Source organism: Liolophura sinensis, chromosome 11 (genome assembly GCF_032854445.1).
Source record: "Liolophura sinensis isolate JHLJ2023 chromosome 11, CUHK_Ljap_v2, whole genome shotgun sequence".
Lineage (NCBI taxonomy): Eukaryota > Metazoa > Mollusca > Polyplacophora > Chitonida > Chitonidae > Liolophura > Liolophura sinensis.
Window position 1 is genome coordinate 25,465,518 of NC_088305.1, and position 19,492 is coordinate 25,485,009.

The 19,492-nt window shown below is 38.2% G+C and overlaps 2 protein-coding genes across 2 annotated transcripts in view; one reads left to right on the forward strand and one right to left on the reverse strand.

The window, feature by feature from the left end:
* Nucleotides 1-340: 340 nt before the first annotated feature.
* On the reverse strand, nucleotides 341-6,693 carry LOC135478238 (biogenesis of lysosome-related organelles complex 1 subunit 1-like). The gene is made up of 6 exons (XM_064758510.1): nucleotides 6,481-6,693; nucleotides 4,915-4,987; nucleotides 3,908-4,040; nucleotides 3,033-3,109; nucleotides 1,469-1,566; nucleotides 341-348 (listed from the first exon to the last, which is right to left on the reverse strand). The coding sequence occupies exons 1-6, from the start codon at nucleotides 6,539-6,541 to the stop codon at nucleotides 341-343; spliced, it is 450 nt and encodes a 149-aa protein (XP_064614580.1). The 5' UTR covers nucleotides 6,542-6,693.
* Nucleotides 6,694-6,963: 270 nt separating this feature from the next.
* LOC135478239 (integrin alpha-PS1-like) overlaps nucleotides 6,964-19,492 on the forward strand; it is a 59,451-nt gene continuing 46,922 nt past the window's right edge. The window contains exon 1 of the mRNA XM_064758511.1: nucleotides 6,964-7,157. Coding sequence (XP_064614581.1) covers nucleotides 6,964-7,157 — 194 coding nt within the window. The remainder of the gene's footprint in view (nucleotides 7,158-19,492) is intronic.

Sequence of the window (19,492 nt, forward strand, 5' to 3'; positions counted from 1 at the left end):
TTAATGACCAAATTAATGTGCGTCACAATAACTCATAAAATAGGCCGATATATAAAGCATATCACCATGACACATTTGCAAAATCTTGCAACTTGAAACAACAATTCTGCCAGCCACACGATTTTGGAATGCTTGGTGTTACTTGGAGTGTCCTGGTTAAAGTTATTTTCTGAAAACCACAGTTTCCAGCCAGCATCAGAGAATTACTTAAATTTCTCTAGCTGTACATTTCAATTCCATCCATCAGAAAATGCTGGTCATAGACACAAACATCCCTTCACAACCAGACAACTTTTTTGATTGGCCACCACTTTTTCAAGTTATCACATCATTGTCTTGTTTATTCACCTGAAATCACAAAAACATATCATACAGCAATTTCAATTCATTTAAATTTATTCACTTATTCATTCAATATCCATTTTCAACTAACGCATCATCCCATAGAACACCAATGCTCTGGATGTTGTTGTTGTTGTATGTTCAGACCACCATCAGGCTGTTCTCAGCATGATAGGAAGTGCCTAGTTCACACGCACAACATTTGTTGTCGAAAACGAAATTTCTTGATCCAGACAACAAAAAATTCTTGAAATTTACTTGTAACCACAGCAAGAATTCCAGAGTCTGGAACATTTGATCCAAAAATTTGGCTTGTTTAATTCTGGGCAATAAAAAAATCCAGAAACAAATGAGCACAGGAGTTTTCTCATCTGCGGGTCATCTGGACCTCGTGAGATCATTGTCGTCTACATCAACCAATCAGCATCTAGGACAAAGTCAGGTTAGTACACACAAAATGGGAGCTGTGACAACTTCTTGGGCTAACTTAACCTTGAGCGTACGTTGTGACTGTTTTTTGCCCCTGCTACCTTAAAAAATAGATAGCAAATGTCGCTCGTGTTGGGGTAACAGTATTCCGGTTTTTTGACCCAGGGATCTCAAAATCTGATTTTTGATAACAAATGTTGTCCATGTGCGCTAGGCTTCAGAGACTAGTATCCAGTAATTTATTTGAAATTTCGATGTTTTGTGCCATAACCTCAAAAGTGTCACTAAAAAACACTAAATCATGACAAAGGATTACATTATTAGATAATTAAATTAAAAATTTATAATTTTGTAATTATTTAATTGCATAAACATAAATTATTACATGAATAAGTAAATATTTTCAGAAATAATCATTCATTCCATAAATTATAAAATGCTTGAATTATTTCTACTACTGTCTAAATTATTTATGACAACATGAATAAACAGGTTATATAAAGTGAATAAATAATGAAATAATTACGGTAAATAACAAAGTTATCTTTCATTTATCTGATTGTTGATTACTGGCATACTCAGACATTTGTACTCATATAATGGCAGCCAATATTATGAGGGGAAGGCCCACAGATCAATGCCCCCACAAGCCGTGGGGGTGGCGGAATTTACAAATTACATGTAAATTCATCTTTACTTTTGTTCATACTTTTGTAAGCGTATTCCAGAGCGCTGGATATCGTTCTCATGTCCGTCTCTATACTGCGTGCCCAGTTCTCAACATCTCCAAATCTCCTGTTCACAATAATAAAAATAATAATGTATGGAACAGGAAAATATACCATTTCACAAGAAAATTTATGCTCCAATAATAATTATCATAATCTAAATGCCTGGAAAATGTAGTTAACATGACCCATGTAACAATTTCAATTTGACTGTGTTTGTTAGTTTTAAAGTTGTACTTCACTTTTGTCATTTTGTAAAATCAGGCCTTCATTACCATTGGTTTTTACCAGAATCTAAAGGGATTCTTGTTTAGATTCTGTTGCTCCTAGTGAAAACCTTTATGCGAATAAAAAAGTGAACAGATTTTGGGGATTCCATGTTCAAAAGTTTTAACGATGTGAAACACATTACCTGTTGTATGTTCTATAGTAACAAAAACAATAGAATGGTGATGTTTTTTATGGGAATCCATGCAGAAATTTTGGTTTATAGTCTGGAGTCATGACAAAAAATAAAGGTTCCCTGTAAAGTTCTGTACATCATAATGGTTCGTGTACCTCCTTGTAGCAGATACAAGGGTCAACATATTACATTAATGGTGCTGCTTAACTGAAATGCAATGCTGAGGACACAGACATGTTATAGAACACGGACACCATAAGACTACACATACGAGAACCTATACTAACCAGACCTCAGTCTATCCAAATGCCTAGGATCAAGCAAGGAAGAACCAAGAAGTCTCAAACATGAGATCAAATAAATGTACAGCAGATATTTCATAGTGAAAGTCAAATACCATAAATACTATATGTAAGCATGCTTTGGTGTTTTTACGTTGTACATAACAATTTTTCTGTCACATGATGAGAAGGAGTCATTGTGTGTGTGTGTGTGTGTGTATTACATATACTGTGTCTAGATACCAGACATAACACCCCACCCAGTCACATTATGCTGACGCCAACCCAACCAGTCCTGTTTCCTTGGTCTAACCTCTTAGTGCTGAGGCGGGGTGCCAACAAGTATCATTTTTAAGGTCTCTGGCATGACCCAACCTCTCTGGTCCTCCAACCCATGCTCTAACCGCTAAGCCACTGAAGCAGTCTAATGTAGGTGGAACTGATAACTCATTAGACGCAAAGTATCGAATGAGATATTATCACTTCCATCTCTGACAAAAACAATATTCATGGTACTTACTCTAAATGACCTAAAATTTCGCTCACAAAAGTGCGTTTTTTAAAGCAAATAAATGTCACAAAATATTATTTTTGGTGCTCTAACATACAATTTTCCAGTAGAAATATCCTCCCATGTTGCAAGCAAACCACAAAACACCTCTCAAAACTGAATGGAACTCTCAAAATGAGGAAAAATGGGCAAGTTAGTCATTTAGGATAACCTTCATTGTGCAAGCTCATGATGGCTTTCATCTCTGCTGTACATGGGAAGGTATGCCAGCAACCTGTGGATGGTCGTGGGTTTCCCCGTGTTTTTTTTTTTCTTTCAGTTAGCCGTGGACAACTCACTGTTGTCTGTTGGCCATGAATTTATCCCCCACATCACGCACAAAAACGTGACTGTAAGAGTAGTTCCCCTTTGACAGCTGACCGTATATCCACAACACCGAACATTGTAATCTGTTATCTTTTAGAGGCAAACTAAAACACAGTTTATAATCTGTTGTTGGAAAAGTAGCATGATTAAAGATAACTGATTATTAAAAAGATAAGAGTACTACTTTTATTTCTCTTTTAGATTAAACTCGCTTAATCAACAGAGTATTGTATTAGATTTTTCTTGAGGTCCTCCACTAACATTTACTACTAAAAAAAAGATCAACTACATATCTACATTGCTTATGGGACATGTTGCTACACCAGATTAATATCATTGTTTTTACATGGAAACACTCGACTGAATCAAGAAAACGAACGTGTATGTCCGTACAAAATACATGTGTCTTAAAAGTGTCTTTGTACATGAATTCAGTTTGAACTGAAGACTGGTCAAAACAGAAGACAAACACTCACAAACACTTTTGTTTATATAAGCAGTATCTATCCACTGAACAAACAGCATGATTTTCTATGCCAACCATTGTTTTCTGCTCGGTTTCCTTCAACCATAATGCTGGTCACTGTCACATGCTGTACTCAAGAATACTTCACTTATAGGAAGGCGACCAGCAATTATGATGGGAGGAAAACCGGGCAGAGCCCGGGGAAACCCACGGGACCATACGCAGGTTGTCGCAAACCTTCCCCACATACAGCCGAAGAGAAAGCCAGCATAAGCTGGACTTAAACTCACAGCGACTGCATTGGTGAGAGGCTCCTGGGTCATTGCGCTGCACTGACATACTAACCACCTCATTCCCGTTATTCCCTTCAGGTTGTCTTACCTTCAACGCAGTGTTAAAATCTTCCACCAGTTTGAGCCACTGTACAGTTTGCTTGGAGAAGTGAGCAGCGTTTGCCTGTAAGATCTTTGTCTCTGTGTCCAACTTTTTCTGATTAACGTAGGCCTGTGCCACCCTGCACAAACAGATTGATTAATTCACTGAATTATTGGTTATTGATTTCTTTCATATTTCTCTTGTTTCTAAGGCCACATTTTACAACAACAAGTTTTGGAGTTATATAAAATAAACTTAGCCACACACACACATATATCGCAAATTCTCCCAGTAAATCTGGATGAATAATGCAACATCCCTAGTTTAATATGAACCTGGTCTGTTAGTTCTTCTGATTGCTTTCTAAACCTTAAAACTTAATGACTAAATCTTTTCCCAAATGAGGGTGGGCTTTTTTTGTTGGCAAATATAAATGCTATAATATATTACTTTTGCTGCTGGACAATGTTTCCGCTAGGATATCATCCTATCTCTAATCAAACCTTGAAAACACCTTTCAAATATGAGCAGAACTCCTGGGAATCTAGTTATGGACAAAATTTTAGATCATTTACATATTAACATATACATGTATACCATAATTAGGTCAGCTTGGGAAAGTTGATTTTGGATTCATTACATGAAGTCAATCATATAGACAACCTTCAGGAAGGGTCAAATTCCCAGTGACATCTGCCCATGCAAGCTGAGGACATGGGGACATAGGGCTGGATTTGCTGTTTGAAGCCATGCTCAAACTATCCTACAAGACTTGTTGATTGTAACCAAGGCCCTTATAAAAAGTGAGAGTGCCAAAAGTTAGAAAAGCTTTTCTCTTTTGCCCTTTGGGTGGGGGTAGGAATAGAAGAAATCAGTTGCCCAGCAACCCCCACCCCGACAACTTTAAATGGACACACAACACTTTATCATAATACAACCCTAATGACCAGTGTATAAAATCCTCCAATGAATGTCCAGATGATGATTTAACACTTGTGGTGGTTCACCCTCACCCATAATTGAGATGATCCACCAGAGCGTGACTCAGAGCTGTGGCAGAAGCAATAGCTGCCTTCTTCTTCTTCTCTGCAAAATTAACGTAATGACAACTTAATAGCAAGGCATGCATTCTCTCCCATTTATTTATTTCACTGGTGTTTTCTCTCATGCACATTTGTTTATGACAGTGGCCAGGTTTATTGGTAGAGGAAACCCAGCAATAGCAAGGAAAAAACAAGTTGCCGAGTAGGGTAACTGTCATTGAGCAACACAGTTACAACAGTTACGGAGAGAAATGGTCCCAATGTGTCGGATTGACGTTAAGGAACATTATGAGACTCGCCTAACTAAAAGGACCATGGCAATCGGGGTCAACTTGTGTTACTGCCTTGGACTATTTTTTTGGTAGGCCAACCATAGAACAGGTTAGTTAATTTGTATGAACAAGCAGTTGGCATCAGTTGGAAAATTTAATGTGTGTGTAAACAGCGGTAACTGTTCCTGACTATCAATCCGACACTTTGGGGGCTGTTTCTTTCTGTAAATCTTGCAACCGTACTGTTTGATGAGAGTTACACCACTCGGCAACTAGGAGAAACTCTGTATTGTCACAAAAATATGTGACTTACAGATATGACAACAAAGTGACAGTTAACATCCTCAGTTTACATTGGATTATACTCCGACACTAGGTTTAGAAAAATTTTATTCGGCCAGACTGGCCCCAAACCACCTTTCATTGTGCTCCATTTAAAATCTGCTGTAGTTTGCCATTGTAAATTGACACGATGTTGAGACAAAACTTGCACGTCAACTTTTGTCTTCACAGCCCTTATGTTCCATACCTTTTCATTGGTTGATTTACCACAAGCACAACGATGATCAGTTATTTCCTTAGCTGTACTGACATCTGGATATATTTGTCAAGGGCAGTCAACACCATCATGTTTATAAATGGAGTGCGCTTTGATGGTGCTTTGAGGCCATCATTGGCCGAATAAAATTTTGCCAAATCTAATGATACAGCAATCTCGAACTATTGCTAGTCACCAAAGAAGCAGATTTTTCGCATGACCCTCTTCAAATAAAAGCAACACCTGAATCCACATCTGTCACTGGTTACTGTGCATTGTATTCGAGAGTCTTTTGCTAAGAGAAATTCCACCAGCAAGCTCACATTTTGAGTTTATTTCCTTGTTTTAATAAAAAAATTTCCCTTTTCTGCACTCTTCATTTTAGGCAAGGTACCAGACTAAAATACAACTCCTCTGCACAGAGGGAGCAACCTATCCTACCACACACTTGATCCCATCTCACAATGTAACTTTCGTGGCTGCTTCATTCGAATCAGATCAAGTTACATGTTTGCAACTGATGAACTTAAAAATAGTTTACTATAAACAAGCATGTATGAAGTACAGACATTTCTATGAGTGCGAAACTCGAATAGACTCTGCTCTGTCGATCTCCAATGTGAGTTACCAGGAATTAGAAACTGATAAAGTGACAACCGCTGATATATAACTGTAAAGAACAAGGGGAAGCGTTTGAACATAGAACTTAAATACGTCTACATGTACCTTGGTCATCTTTCCTCGCATTCTGCTTGGATTGATGCTGTTTAAGCAAAGTCGACAACATGTCTCTGACTCAACTTCACTGATTAACAGTTGTACGCATCATCACCAACTGGCGGGAGTGTAAATTTGGCAAGATAACAGCCACCCAGTCTGATTATTTCAACAGGAGAAATGATTAACAGGCTCTCAAACAACTGTCAGACCGCCCACACCTGACGCCGAACAGCACCCAAGCGGAAACACATCCGCGCTACAGAGTGCATTAACCAGCGGCCAAAGTATTAAGATAAATGAATGAAAATTGCTGATTTGTAAACTAATGGTCATATCAAGTAATGTATTAGGGGTTAAAGTCTATTTGAGGAGAAATTGTTCACAGAAGTGAAATCTTTATGTTTCAATGAAGCCGCATCACATATCCTAGAGCGAGTGGAATTGAGGTCAAAGTTCAGCGATTGAACAGCGCTTAGTGAAGCGGCAGCGATGGCGGTGTACGGCAAGCCAGTGGTCTACAGTGTGGTGCAGCTAGTTTTACTTCTACCTTGTTTACTTGGATTTAATTTGGACACACGGATACCTGTGATTAAAAATGGACCGCAGCTTAACAGTTTATTTGGATATTCTGTCGCTGAACATCAAATTTATAACGTTGACGACGGATCGGTCGCTGAGAACTTGTGAGTACTTCAAACCCCTCGAGGCCTCATATTTGCCAAGCCCTTTGCCCTACAACAACGACATGTATACACTCCTTAAAAATACTTCTTGTTAAAAAAAAATGTCACTTCAGAATTTTAGGTTTGATTCATTTCTGTGCGTTTGTTTTGTCTCCGTTCTTCTGATACTTGTGATTTATTTAACTGGTTTGTCAATAGCAGACGATATAGTCACAAAATGCGAACAGATGCAGTTAGGCAAACAAATGGTATTGTTGTTACAAATATTTGGGGTAACTGGTATGGTCTGTATTTTTATATATAGGAAATTAATGGTTGTATTACATTAACTAGTTTTTGAGATGGTGTCATTGTATTTTGGTATGCTCTTCATGTCAGCAGAATTTTATTGTAGATTTTTGAAAATTTTCTTTGTAACCTATAAGAGTTTGATGCTCACATTCAGGTATTCTGCACATGTAAATGTGTTTCATTTCTTGAGTTTTTGACAGAATTTCAGTTTTGGTGACTTAGAAACTGATTTAACAACGAAAAGAGAAAACTTCAAGAAATGTGTCAACATGACTATGAGATTCAAAAAGTGTAGAAAGATATGACAGCTCAGGCTTTCTAAATGAAACAAATCTCAAGTCGGTAACAATTTTGAATATTTGAAATTTTATATTGATAAACCTTGAGATAATCTTGGTAGGTTATACATTGGACTTTCTGTTATAGCTAAGTGAATGAGGGGTGAACTGTCTGTTGAAGGTGTGTGAAATGCTATTATCTGTTAATTTACCCTCCATCTTTCAACATGCCACTGCCTTTAAGTGTGTCATAGGGCATCTGTTTCTTGTCCCCCATGGGAGTGTTGTGGGGCAATGTTACTGTTAGACTTAGTTATGAGGCTGTTTGGTTTAGCCAACAGTGACAGATGGATAAGGATGGTTACAGCTAGTCAGGGGAGTCAACTAGCCATGGGCTGTCTAGCTTGTGAGTGAAATGAATTAGTGTTAAATGTTATGGGTGGGTGAGTCTTGGCATTAAGGGGGTAGGGGTGATTGGATATAACATTTTGACTGATGTCTGAAAATTCTTGATTCTTGGAGTTTCTCAGCAGAAAGCTCTGTTTCCTCTCTTATTTAAACATTGTATATGGTTTGTGCGATCATAATTTCCATACCACGTCCATTAAAATGCACAAGGAGAAAAAAAAGATAATGGTGCTTTGTAATTTTAATTATTTATTTATTTCACTGGTGTTTTACGCCGTACTTAAGAATATTTCACTTATACGACAGCGGCCAGCATTATGGTCGGAGGAAACCGGGAAGAACCCGTGGGAAACCCACGATCATCTGCAGGTTGCTGAAGACCTTCCCACTTTCAGCCGGAGAGGAAGCCAGCAGTAGCTGGGCTTGAACTCAGAGCAACCTCATTGGTGAAAGGCTCCTGGGTGATTAGATGCGTTAGCGCGCTAACCAACTGAGCCACGGAGGCCCGTGCTACTTCGTAATGTTGTAGGACTAGGGTGTCACTGAAATTATTTAGTTGTCTTAAAGATGTCTATTTCACACTTTTTGAGCAAGGGATTGAGTGAGGGCAGGGCATTAAGGAGGGGAGTAGTAAGGAGGGGGGAGGCTAGGCAACTGCTATCATATCAAATTCTCTTGAAGAGGCTTGACTCATCTTAGGTGTAATTTGGAAGCTGCTCAGGGACAAAAATTTTAAGAGGAGAGGGTGGGTGGGGGGATAGTTCTGTGACTAATTCCAGGTCTTTTAGTTACTACTTAACCATGGTAGTATTCCTGGTATGGGCGCCAGATGTTCCTGTACCATTACTCACTCTTACCTCAAGCATGTTAAGCTTTCTCTTAGTAATAAATGCATGTAAACATGAATAGGCCTACTGACTACTGCTTAAATGGGTAATTAAATCTCTTTACGCTGTTGATTTATGCATGGAGTTGATACAGCTCGATATTAAAATCTAAAAATGCCATAGAATGGGAAAAAAAGGAAATAAATTTAAAATTATGAAGAAATTTCATATAATTGTTGTGTCATTAAATAGGTACATGTAAGAAATAAAAAGTGCATTTGTGAATTAAAATATGATAAATCCTCCAGAATTTTGTAGTATGGTCAGTGTGTTGAAATTTGGAATTTCCTCTGTTTGATGTTCATGTTGAAGCACGGATTTATCCCCATGCTCAATTCCTGCAGAGGGAGGGAAGCAGAACATCCTCCTCATTCATGAGTTTCTGTCTTAAACCTGGACCAGCAAAGGTGACCTAAACTCTTATTACTGTAAATCGCATGTCATAGTTTGGAATTTTACCAGCTCTGTGCTTCTGTAAGCAGTTTCTGAAACTTTAATCAGTGAGTACTACATGCAGTACAAACATTTGGGTGTTTGGGTATCCAGGATTTGCTCATGGTTACGTCATTCTTTTTCATGAAATCCCAGAAGTAAGATATCCTAGTACAAGTTTGAACTGTGAACATGTATGTCTGGTAATCTGCCAGCTGCATATGCCGTGGGGTGGGATGGGTATGCCCTGTGGGGTCAAGGTGTGGCCTTAGTTGTTGATGTAACCTTTATGCTGTGTGTGGGAGGAGAGATGAAGAAAGGGGAGTATTTGGAGGAGGGGGGGGGGGCTTAAGTGCTAGATAAGAAGGAAGGTAATGGTAGCGTTAATAAGAGAGTACTGCCTGGTTTGTGTTTTACATGTTTACTGTGGTACACAAACTTTACACAAATACATAGAATTAGCTGCATATTTTAGAGTATTTCCAGACACTTGATTTTGTATGCAAGTACCTATATGTACACAGGTAAGACGAGTATGATTTGTGTTCATAGATATCTTAATGCTGTGGATCTATGGGTACTTTATGGTCTGTAGTGGATTATTCTTGTCTTTCTGACCCGTGATGTCTCGGCTATTCCCTCAACCTGATACCCTGACCATTGCATTAAAAGTTTAACAAAAATGACGTATTTACACCTTGAGCCACCATTCAGCATTGCAGAATTGCTGAAGGCTGTGTGCGGCAATTTCACTTACTGTTAACAGAAATATCGGACTTGACTCTAGGGTTATTTAAAAATCCACATAGAGGAACTATAATTCACAGTACAGGTATGCGCCCATTGAAATCTGTGAAGTGAGATGTTCACTAGGTAGAGATGGCCTATGACACATGTACTTAATTGGGGGATTGAGAGACACAGGTGCTCACACATTTGTTCCCTATTTACATGATATAATGCTGGAATATAACATATTCCATACTAATTTATTTGTTGTGGGTTAAAGCCACTGTGGCTCCACATGGCATTTTAAATATGATATTACATGTAGGTACATGTATATGTACATGGGTATGGATGTATGACCACTCTTGTCTTGTATTGCCCGCCGTCGTAGAAGTGAACTGTTCTTGAGAATGGCGTAGAACACCAGTCGAATAAAATAAATGTATAATGGTTTGTTGTCAACACATTGGCCAAACATGTCAAAACCTTTAACTGTCGAGTTACTATAGCAATGATAGAATAGCTCCATTATGGGGACAGGAACCTATATGTCCTAAGTCCTTCCTGAGATAACCACTCTAATGCAGAGCATTGCCCATAACATTTAATACGCAGTTTTCGAGTTACGTTATTATGACAACAGAATGACTTCCCTGTGCAAAATGATGTCATCACTTTATGGCCCAAAAATCTATATACCTACCTTTTAACAGGGCAGTGATCGTGGTTAGATCAAGGCAGAACACCATTTTTTGTGCAATATTGGGAACCCAAATCCACCCAAGAATACAATTCAGAAGATCATACATTATTTAAAATAACCTTGTTAAATGACAAATATACTCTAAACTAATTTGTCACACATGACTACGTGGTCATACATTTGTACCTTTCTGATGTTCATTGTAGCTAATTAGAAATGAACAGAAATTACTTGGGATCTACTAGATGCATGTTTTACTCCTTGTCCATATATGGCACACATGTACACGTCACTTTTACTGGGTTAGACAACCTCATGTGTAGAAAATAGGATATTAGTATACATTTTTAGTCAGAATCTAACCACAGATTGTTCCGTTTGTGAATGAGTCAAGTGCTCTTCCTTGAGTACATGCAGGTTTCAAGTGTCGTTACTGAGTACTGCGGTGACCTAGGGCTTGTCTTCACACAATAGTTATCAGCTTAGGTCATACTTAGTATAAATGTATAGAGATATTATTTGCCATTGATTAACAAAGTTTGAACACCTGCCTTTAATACTGTACATGCACATGTCTAGGTTTGCGTTCTATAAAGTTAGGTTTAAGTTAGCCCTTGTTTAGGACATTTTGGGTTAATTGGCTTGAGTATGGCTTGATGACGCCCATTGTCTCCGCCAGGAATTCCTGATTTAATTTTATCACCAAGACAAAAACTGAATTGAGTCATGCCCTGTACCCTGGGGTAAACCCACGCGTGCTTTGCATCTACACAGTGGTGCCTTGCTCTGTCGCTGATGCTCTGGGGTGGAATTCTTGTCCGATAAGGTTCAAATGTCGAAGTTCAAAGGTGAGACGAGGTCAGACTATGTCATGTGGCCTTTGTATCTGAGCTGGTTAAAACAATAAACTACATGTTTATTTCCACATACCTTGTCAGTGACATGATGATACAACTGAAATTGAATAGTTGTTATTCGGACCATTTTTTTTTTTTTACACTCATTTTCTATGTGTGCTGGTGTCTCATTGCAGCATTATGACAGCTTAAGTCTGTACACGTTAAGTGTTATTAGTTATTGCATAAACATGTCATACATTATCTGTGAAATGAACATTGTCACTAAGTACAGGAATACCCTTGTACAAAGTTCATGTGTACTCAGTTATTCAGTTAGCTAAGACAGCAGTAGGGGAGTTTCAAGTTTGAATTCTTTTATCGCCAAAGGTAAGAAAAGTCCTACTGTATCATGTGACCTGTCCAAAATGTTAAGCAACTATCGCCGGATCACATTTACTATAACATGGGTGTCATGGGAATCAAGTTTTGCAAAAAGTTATTTAGAGTAGACAAATGATGGAGAAAACTGAAGAGCTGAAAGTTTGTGGACCTGAGAAGTTTCTAAAGGAAAGAGGTGTCATTTGTGCCTCTGGAACGCTGCGAGACAGGTGCTTTTTGTATTAATGTCAACAAGGGTTGCCTGACATTTTTCATAAGTGACATCAAGGATCATTACTGTTATTACCTTAAAAGTTTGAACTTATTGCAGTGTGTAGATGCTGAAGTGAAAGAAGTTGATATGTAATAGTAAGCTTGTTTCCTACCACTGCATTGAAAGGCTCATACACAAGTATAAGGCTGTGGCTTTATTAATACCTCCTTTATGCACTCTGCATGTGCAGGTATGAATGATACTTCAATTGTGATTTGTAAATGTGTGATCATTTTAGATATTTAATTAGAAGTAAAATGGGCAAGCGCATCAGAACCAATGTCTGCAGAATTAGTTTCTCAGTTATTGCACATGAAGAACAGATATTCTTGGTTCTAGCTTGATACATGTACATGTGCCCTTGTATATTTATCAGAGAATAATTTACCGTATCTCCAAGATTTTGAAATAACAATTCTTACAGTACCAGTACTTGTTTTCCTAGGGTAAAATTCTTTTGGCGAGAAAAAAAAAAAATACTTCTTTAAAAAAATTTTAGAAGTGAACCATATATATAGCTGTCAAAAAATGTAGAAATATTTTCAAGGATAAGGTCAGTGGAGTCATTACATTAAAATGTGTAGAACAATTCCTCTTTTACATCAGGACTGTGCTAACCACCACTGCGCAAGAGAAAACTTTGCTGACTCGGCAGTCTTTATTCCCCTCTATACTTAACCCTTCAAGTCACTTTATCCCATAGCTACTCTTACTCTACTTCACCAGGTTATTTACAGTTGCCATGGTAACGTTTAAAGAATGAAGCGGTAGAGGCTGCAGTCCAATGTAGCAGAACAAGTGTTGCAGAGTTGCTGAACAGGACAGGCTGGTTGTGCGTGTTCGCAGTTGTATGTTATGTATCTACTCCCATAACTGAATGGTACAGGCCAGGGTGCACTGGTGGCAGACAGGGAAAACAAACCTGTCTGGCTGTAAAACCTTTGATGTGTCGCATTATTCATGGATGACATGTACTGTAATTTTAGGATGTACAGTACAGTATACAATACATTATTGTATGTATACTGTGTACATTTGGATTCATAATACATGTACATGTATGTATACATGTGGATTCATAATACATGTACATGTATGTATACATGTACATTCATAATACCTGTGCCTGTATATATATGGGTTCATAATATGTATACATGTACACGTATGTTCTGTATACATGTGGATTCATAATACGTGCACACGTACATGTGGATATATGTACATATCAGGGTATATATTCGTTTCTAGAAATAGGGAAATTATATTCTGGAGAATATGTACAGGTCCTAAAGAAAAATTGCACATTTCATTTCTTTTTAAAGGTTTTCTTTAGGTACATTAAGATTTATTTATTTATTTGATTGGTGATTTACGCCATACTCAAGAATATTAGATTTGATGCACCAGTTTGTATTGTAATGCCATACCAACCCCCCAACCAGAGAAAACTGTGTACTGTAATGGTATTGTCTTTGGGACAAAGTCGACAAACCACAGAAGATTACAGCCCTGACCAGAATATGTCTTGTCAGACATGACACTCGCGTACAAGCCAAAGTCAGATTTAGAGAAGGATTTCCAGATTTGTCACACAGACTGGTGTTCACCTGTCAGTTCTTCCACATGGAAGCAAATACACGCTTGAAAAGGACGTTGAGGAGGTGGATTTTATTTTCTTATTACGTGAACTGCATCACCTTTGTTTTATGTTATAAACATACAGTACGTATTAAACAAATGTGGAATTAAAGCATGTGTGGACATACATGTAAATCTTACATTAACTGTGCATGTGCAGTAGGCTGCACTGTTACACTTTAACACACAGAAATGATTTTTGTGGAGCAAAATTCTGAATTTTAGTAATTTATAAGCTTTATTTTGGTAGTAGACCCTGGCTCAGTTGTGTGATGGGTCACACTCTGTGCAGATTGAAACCTTGACTAATGATGTCAAACATTCAAATCTAGTTAATTCAGGTTTTGTTAATACATTTGAGGAGTTTTGTTGGATTCCTGAATGATGAAGAAGGATATAACTTGTTCATTATGCTCTGATTGTTTTTGTCCACTCATAAACAGGCAGAAACCAGAGAATCCACATGTATACATACATGTACACGTATTATGAATCCACATGTATACATACATGTACACGTATTATGAATCCACATGTATACATACATGTACACATATTATGAATCCACATGTATACATACATGTACACATTTTATGAATCCAAATGTACACTGTATACATACATGTAATATGCATTGTATACCGTACTGTACATCCTAAAATTACAGTACATGTCATCCATGAACAATGCGACACATCAAAGGTTTTACAGCCAGACAGGCTTGTTTTCCCTGTCTGCCACCAGTGCATACCAGAGAAACAGTCATAAGTGTAGCAGAAAAATCCAAATAAATAATCAAGACAAACAAAATAAGTAAATAAACATGTTAATTTTGCCAGAGTTTTAGTGTTCTCGACCATCAGGAGAGACCTTTAGTTAGTTCAAACTTGTGACTTCAAACTAGAATTAATAGGTAAACTAATTGTCATTGTAGTTTCTAATGTCACAATTAATGCTTATAACCCATCCAGATCATAATATGTCTAAAATGTTACGTTTGGTTGACAAGCTCCATTAAAGCTGTGGAGGTCTGAAGTCTTTTTCCAATGTCTAAACACTTTGGTGATAATGTGTGCACGATTCAGTGAAACTGTTGGGGCGGTGTTCTCAAACCTCACGGCAATGCCATCTGTCATACATTTGCCATGCACCCCTACTTAGGAATTCTTCACATTGTCTTTATACCTCTTCGTCATTGGGAGGTAGAAAAGTCAAGGTGTGTCTCCACATCAACCATGCTGTTTTGCCCAGCAGGGCAGTATAACCTCTTAATAAAGCTTGAATACACATGTGTTACTAAGAATTTGGAGTGACAAAAGTGTGAGCCATTTTCTACAGATCTGCATGAGCATGTGTTGAGATTGTATCTGTGCAGGAAGAAGGAAGCCTGATGGAAATATGTTTTTATCTGACCTTTGCACCAGTACATGTATGCTTCCTGTCAAGAATATTATCAGATGTTGCTTTCATTTAGATGCACATACTTATGTAGTAAAGGTAGAATTTAAGACATTCATACGTAATGAAAGCATGTGGACTTAAATGTTACGTTCAGTTATATTTATATTCATTTATGCTGTCACACTCATAAGACGCATAACATAGAAGATGGTGACATTTTTATGTAATTTAGGCCAAAGGAAAATAACAAATATTTGAGACAAACACAAAATTTATGTGTGAAATGTATTCTGGTCAGGACAGTATTCGTCTGTGGTTTGTTCACTGATAAACCGGTTTCCCTTTAATAGTAATAAACACCTTTCAGCTCCATTAGTTGGTTGCCTGTTACGGGTTTTCAAAGTGTTTGAGTATCCTTACATATTTTCATTAATCACCAGGGCTGGGCTGTCCAAAGCTGGTTGAAGACTTAATACCAGATTAAACTATAAGCCAAGTCTTCTATTTTGTAATTAGCCTAAAAAATTGTGTAACACTATATTATATATGAACTAAAGTTATACTTTGACTTTGGAGATGTGCATTGGCTGCAGTCTTTGGCCAAAAATTTAGATATAAAATACATGTATGACTTAATACCAGTATTGGCAAACGCACTTTCCAAGAAGTGGGTTATTTTATAGCTAAATTAATCTACAGTGCGGGTTTGATATTGATATGGTAATGAACTCTACTGATGAAAGAATCAGTTAATAGCAACCATCTAATATCGGGAGTAGTGTAATGACCCAGGATCCTCTAACCAATGCGGTGGCTGTAAGTTCAACTCATGCTGGCTTCCTCTCCGGCCGTATGTGGGAAGGTCTGCCAGCAACCTGCAGATGGTTGTGGGTTTCCGCTGGGTTGTGGAACGAAGTGTAATTTTGAGTGGTTGTGAATGGAGTATTGTCCTGTATACATGTACATACATGTTTTGTACGTCCTCCTATTACATGTAGACGTGTAAGCTGCTATTTATTTAGGAGTTACTGGGAAGATGCACGTGCAGCGTGTTTTTTAAATGTAATAAACCGGGTACATGTAGTGTTAGATACCTGGGTCACTTTCATAAAGCAGCATACGGCATTTTTTTTTATCCTACATTTGTCATAGGATATTTTGTACATAGCTGTTCACGTACCATTGTCTTATATACAGGGTATCGTACAAGTACTACATCTTTGTGAAAGTGACCCAGGAGCCTCTCACCAATGCGGTCGCTGTGAGTTCAAGTCCAGTTCATGATGGCTTCCTCCGGCCGTAAGTGGGAAGGTCTGCCAGCAACCTGCAGATGGTCGTGGGTTTCCCCCGGGCTGTGCCCGGTTTCCACCCACCATAATGCTGGCCGCCGTCGTATAAGTGAAATATTCTTGAGAACGGCGTAAAACACCAATCAAATGAATAAATAAATCTTTGTGAAAGTGACCCATGGCTACTTGTGAATCAGGAAAGTATTACTGGCCCCAGGATCATGAAGAAATCTTAGATTTAAGTCTAAATTTCAAATCACTTTAAAATTGTTATTTCTGACGTAACAAGGGCAAAATTGTGCTTGACAGCATAAATTCAGGGTAAGTTATTGTATAACAAATTTCAGCTAAAGTTACTGAAAGGAAGATACCATATTTAAGGATTGAAATATTGACTTAAGTCTAAGATCGCTTTGTGGTCCTGGGACTTGGAGTTTACAGAAGACAGTAAAGCTGTAAAACATGAGGTACATGGACATCTTAAATTAAAGAATATACCACAATCCTACGTACATGTACATGTACCTTTGGGGGGCCTCCATGGCCAAGGGGTTAGCAACCAGTGCGGTGAAATGACCCACTAGCCTCTCACCTACATGTACATGTATGCGGTCAAGTTCAGCTCATGCTGCCTTCCTCTCCGGCCATACTCTCCTCTCCGGGTGGGGAAGATCTGACAGCAACCTGCGGATCATCATGGGTTTCCTCCTGGGCCCTGCACAGTTTCCTCCCACCATAATACTGGCAGCTGTTGTATAAGTGAAATAATTTTGAGTATGGCGTAAAACACCAATGAAAGAAATAAATATATGAGTTTGGCGGCATGGACTGCCCTGCCACAAGAAGACGCAATATATGTATGTACACACACTAACTGACTCCTCGTCGTTATGTGACTGGAAGTATGTTTAGGATGATGTTAAACCCCAGGTTTACATGCATACAGTTTTACATTTGTAGAGTTGTAATAAAGGTTATATCATTAGAGAGTTTACAGCAGACATACATGTGTACAGTTGTAATAAAGATGATGTCATTGAGGAGTTTACAGCAGACATACACGTGTAGAGTTGTAATAAAGGTGATATCATTGGGGAGTTTACAGCAGACATACACCTGTAGAGTTGGTAATAAAGGAGACATCATTAGGGAGTTTACAGCAGACGTACACTTGTAAAGCTGTAATAAAGCAGCCATCATTAGGGAGTTTACAGCAGACGTACAGTATAGAGCTGTAATAAACCAGCCATCATTAGGGAGTTTACAGCAGACGTACATGTGTATAGTTGTAATAAAGCAGGCATCATTAGGGAATTTACAGCAGACGTACATGTGTAGAGTTGTAATAAACCAGCCATACTTGTGTAGAGTTGTAATAAACCAGCCAACATTAGGGAGTTTACAGCAGGCGTACATGTACATGTGTAGAGTTGTAATAAATGAGGTCAGACATTCAGTGAGCCAGGGAATATCATAGCTGTGGAGTAATGGATAGCAGGAATGTAGTCAGTCTCTGTTAGTGCTCCAGTCATGCTGTTAGACAGGATGGAGATCTGTGAAACCAAGGCTGGTTGTTTTTTACAGGTGCTATTCTGAGCACTGAAATAACTGAAGATCTATTCATGTGTCCTTACACATACTTGTAAGGTCTGTGTTTCCTACCTGTTTCCTATCTTGAATACTGTGTTGATTTTACAAATGCCTTGAGTGTCGTTTTTTCCAGATCTTGAATAGGAAACTGAATAGGATGCAGTTAGAATGTGTAGGCAAGATCAGGCTAACCATAAAGCTGAACTCTTAGTAAACAAAAAATTAGAAATGTGGTGTCTGTCGGGCCTGGATGTGTGGAGAAAATAGCCTCACAAAGCTTTAACCCACTTGTAGGAAGAATCCCCTGTCATCCAACCAGTGATGATTCTGTAAAGTTAAAACTTCACGATACCAGGACAGAGCCATTTCTAGAGCAAAATTTTTTATTGGGAAAAACATCATATTTTTGTTTAATTTACTAGTTAGTTTTAATACAGTCTGATCTTTACAGTGTAGTTTGGGTGGCTATTAAACAGTTTAGAAGACAAACTGTTTCTGGGAATGGAAATGGCTCCAGATATGGCCCTGCAGGTACTACTAGATGGTGGTAGCATTCCGTGACTAACACTCAGTCTGCATGATTCATTCCCAGTTGTGGAACTAAACTATCTCCAGAACTATCATCTGAAAACCAACGGCTAATGAATGACGAAGTTTTTGTTTTACAAGCTAACAAGTAAAAACATCTCAATTTATTTCTTCCAGTTTCGGAATGGGACCTGTAATTTCTTTTGGGTTACAATTCCGAACTCCTCCGTAATGACAAGAGCTAGACGAGGCCAATTGTGGCCATTTGCCAGGGTAATAATAGAGACAGAGTAACCCCGGGATCAATGATAGGGCTAGCCTACTACAGAGTAATGGATTCTCAGATTAGCTCTTGGGATTCTCCATGACGTCTGTGATGGATTGACCAGGGTTGGGTCATGTAACTCTATCCCTGGGTGGTTTTATAATCTAAGATAATCTGTTATTCTTAGAACTCCAGAAATACCGCTGCATGTTAATTCTGACAGTTTGGTTCACGTGCATGTACAATGTAGCGTAGTGGTACATGTATTTTCATACAGATTCTGATTCTGTATGCGTTTGCACAGGTTCATATTCACATACATGTATTGTTTTGGTTTTAATGCAGATTCAGACATTACATACTTGTTGAGCAGATTCAAATTTGCATGTACTATAGCATAGA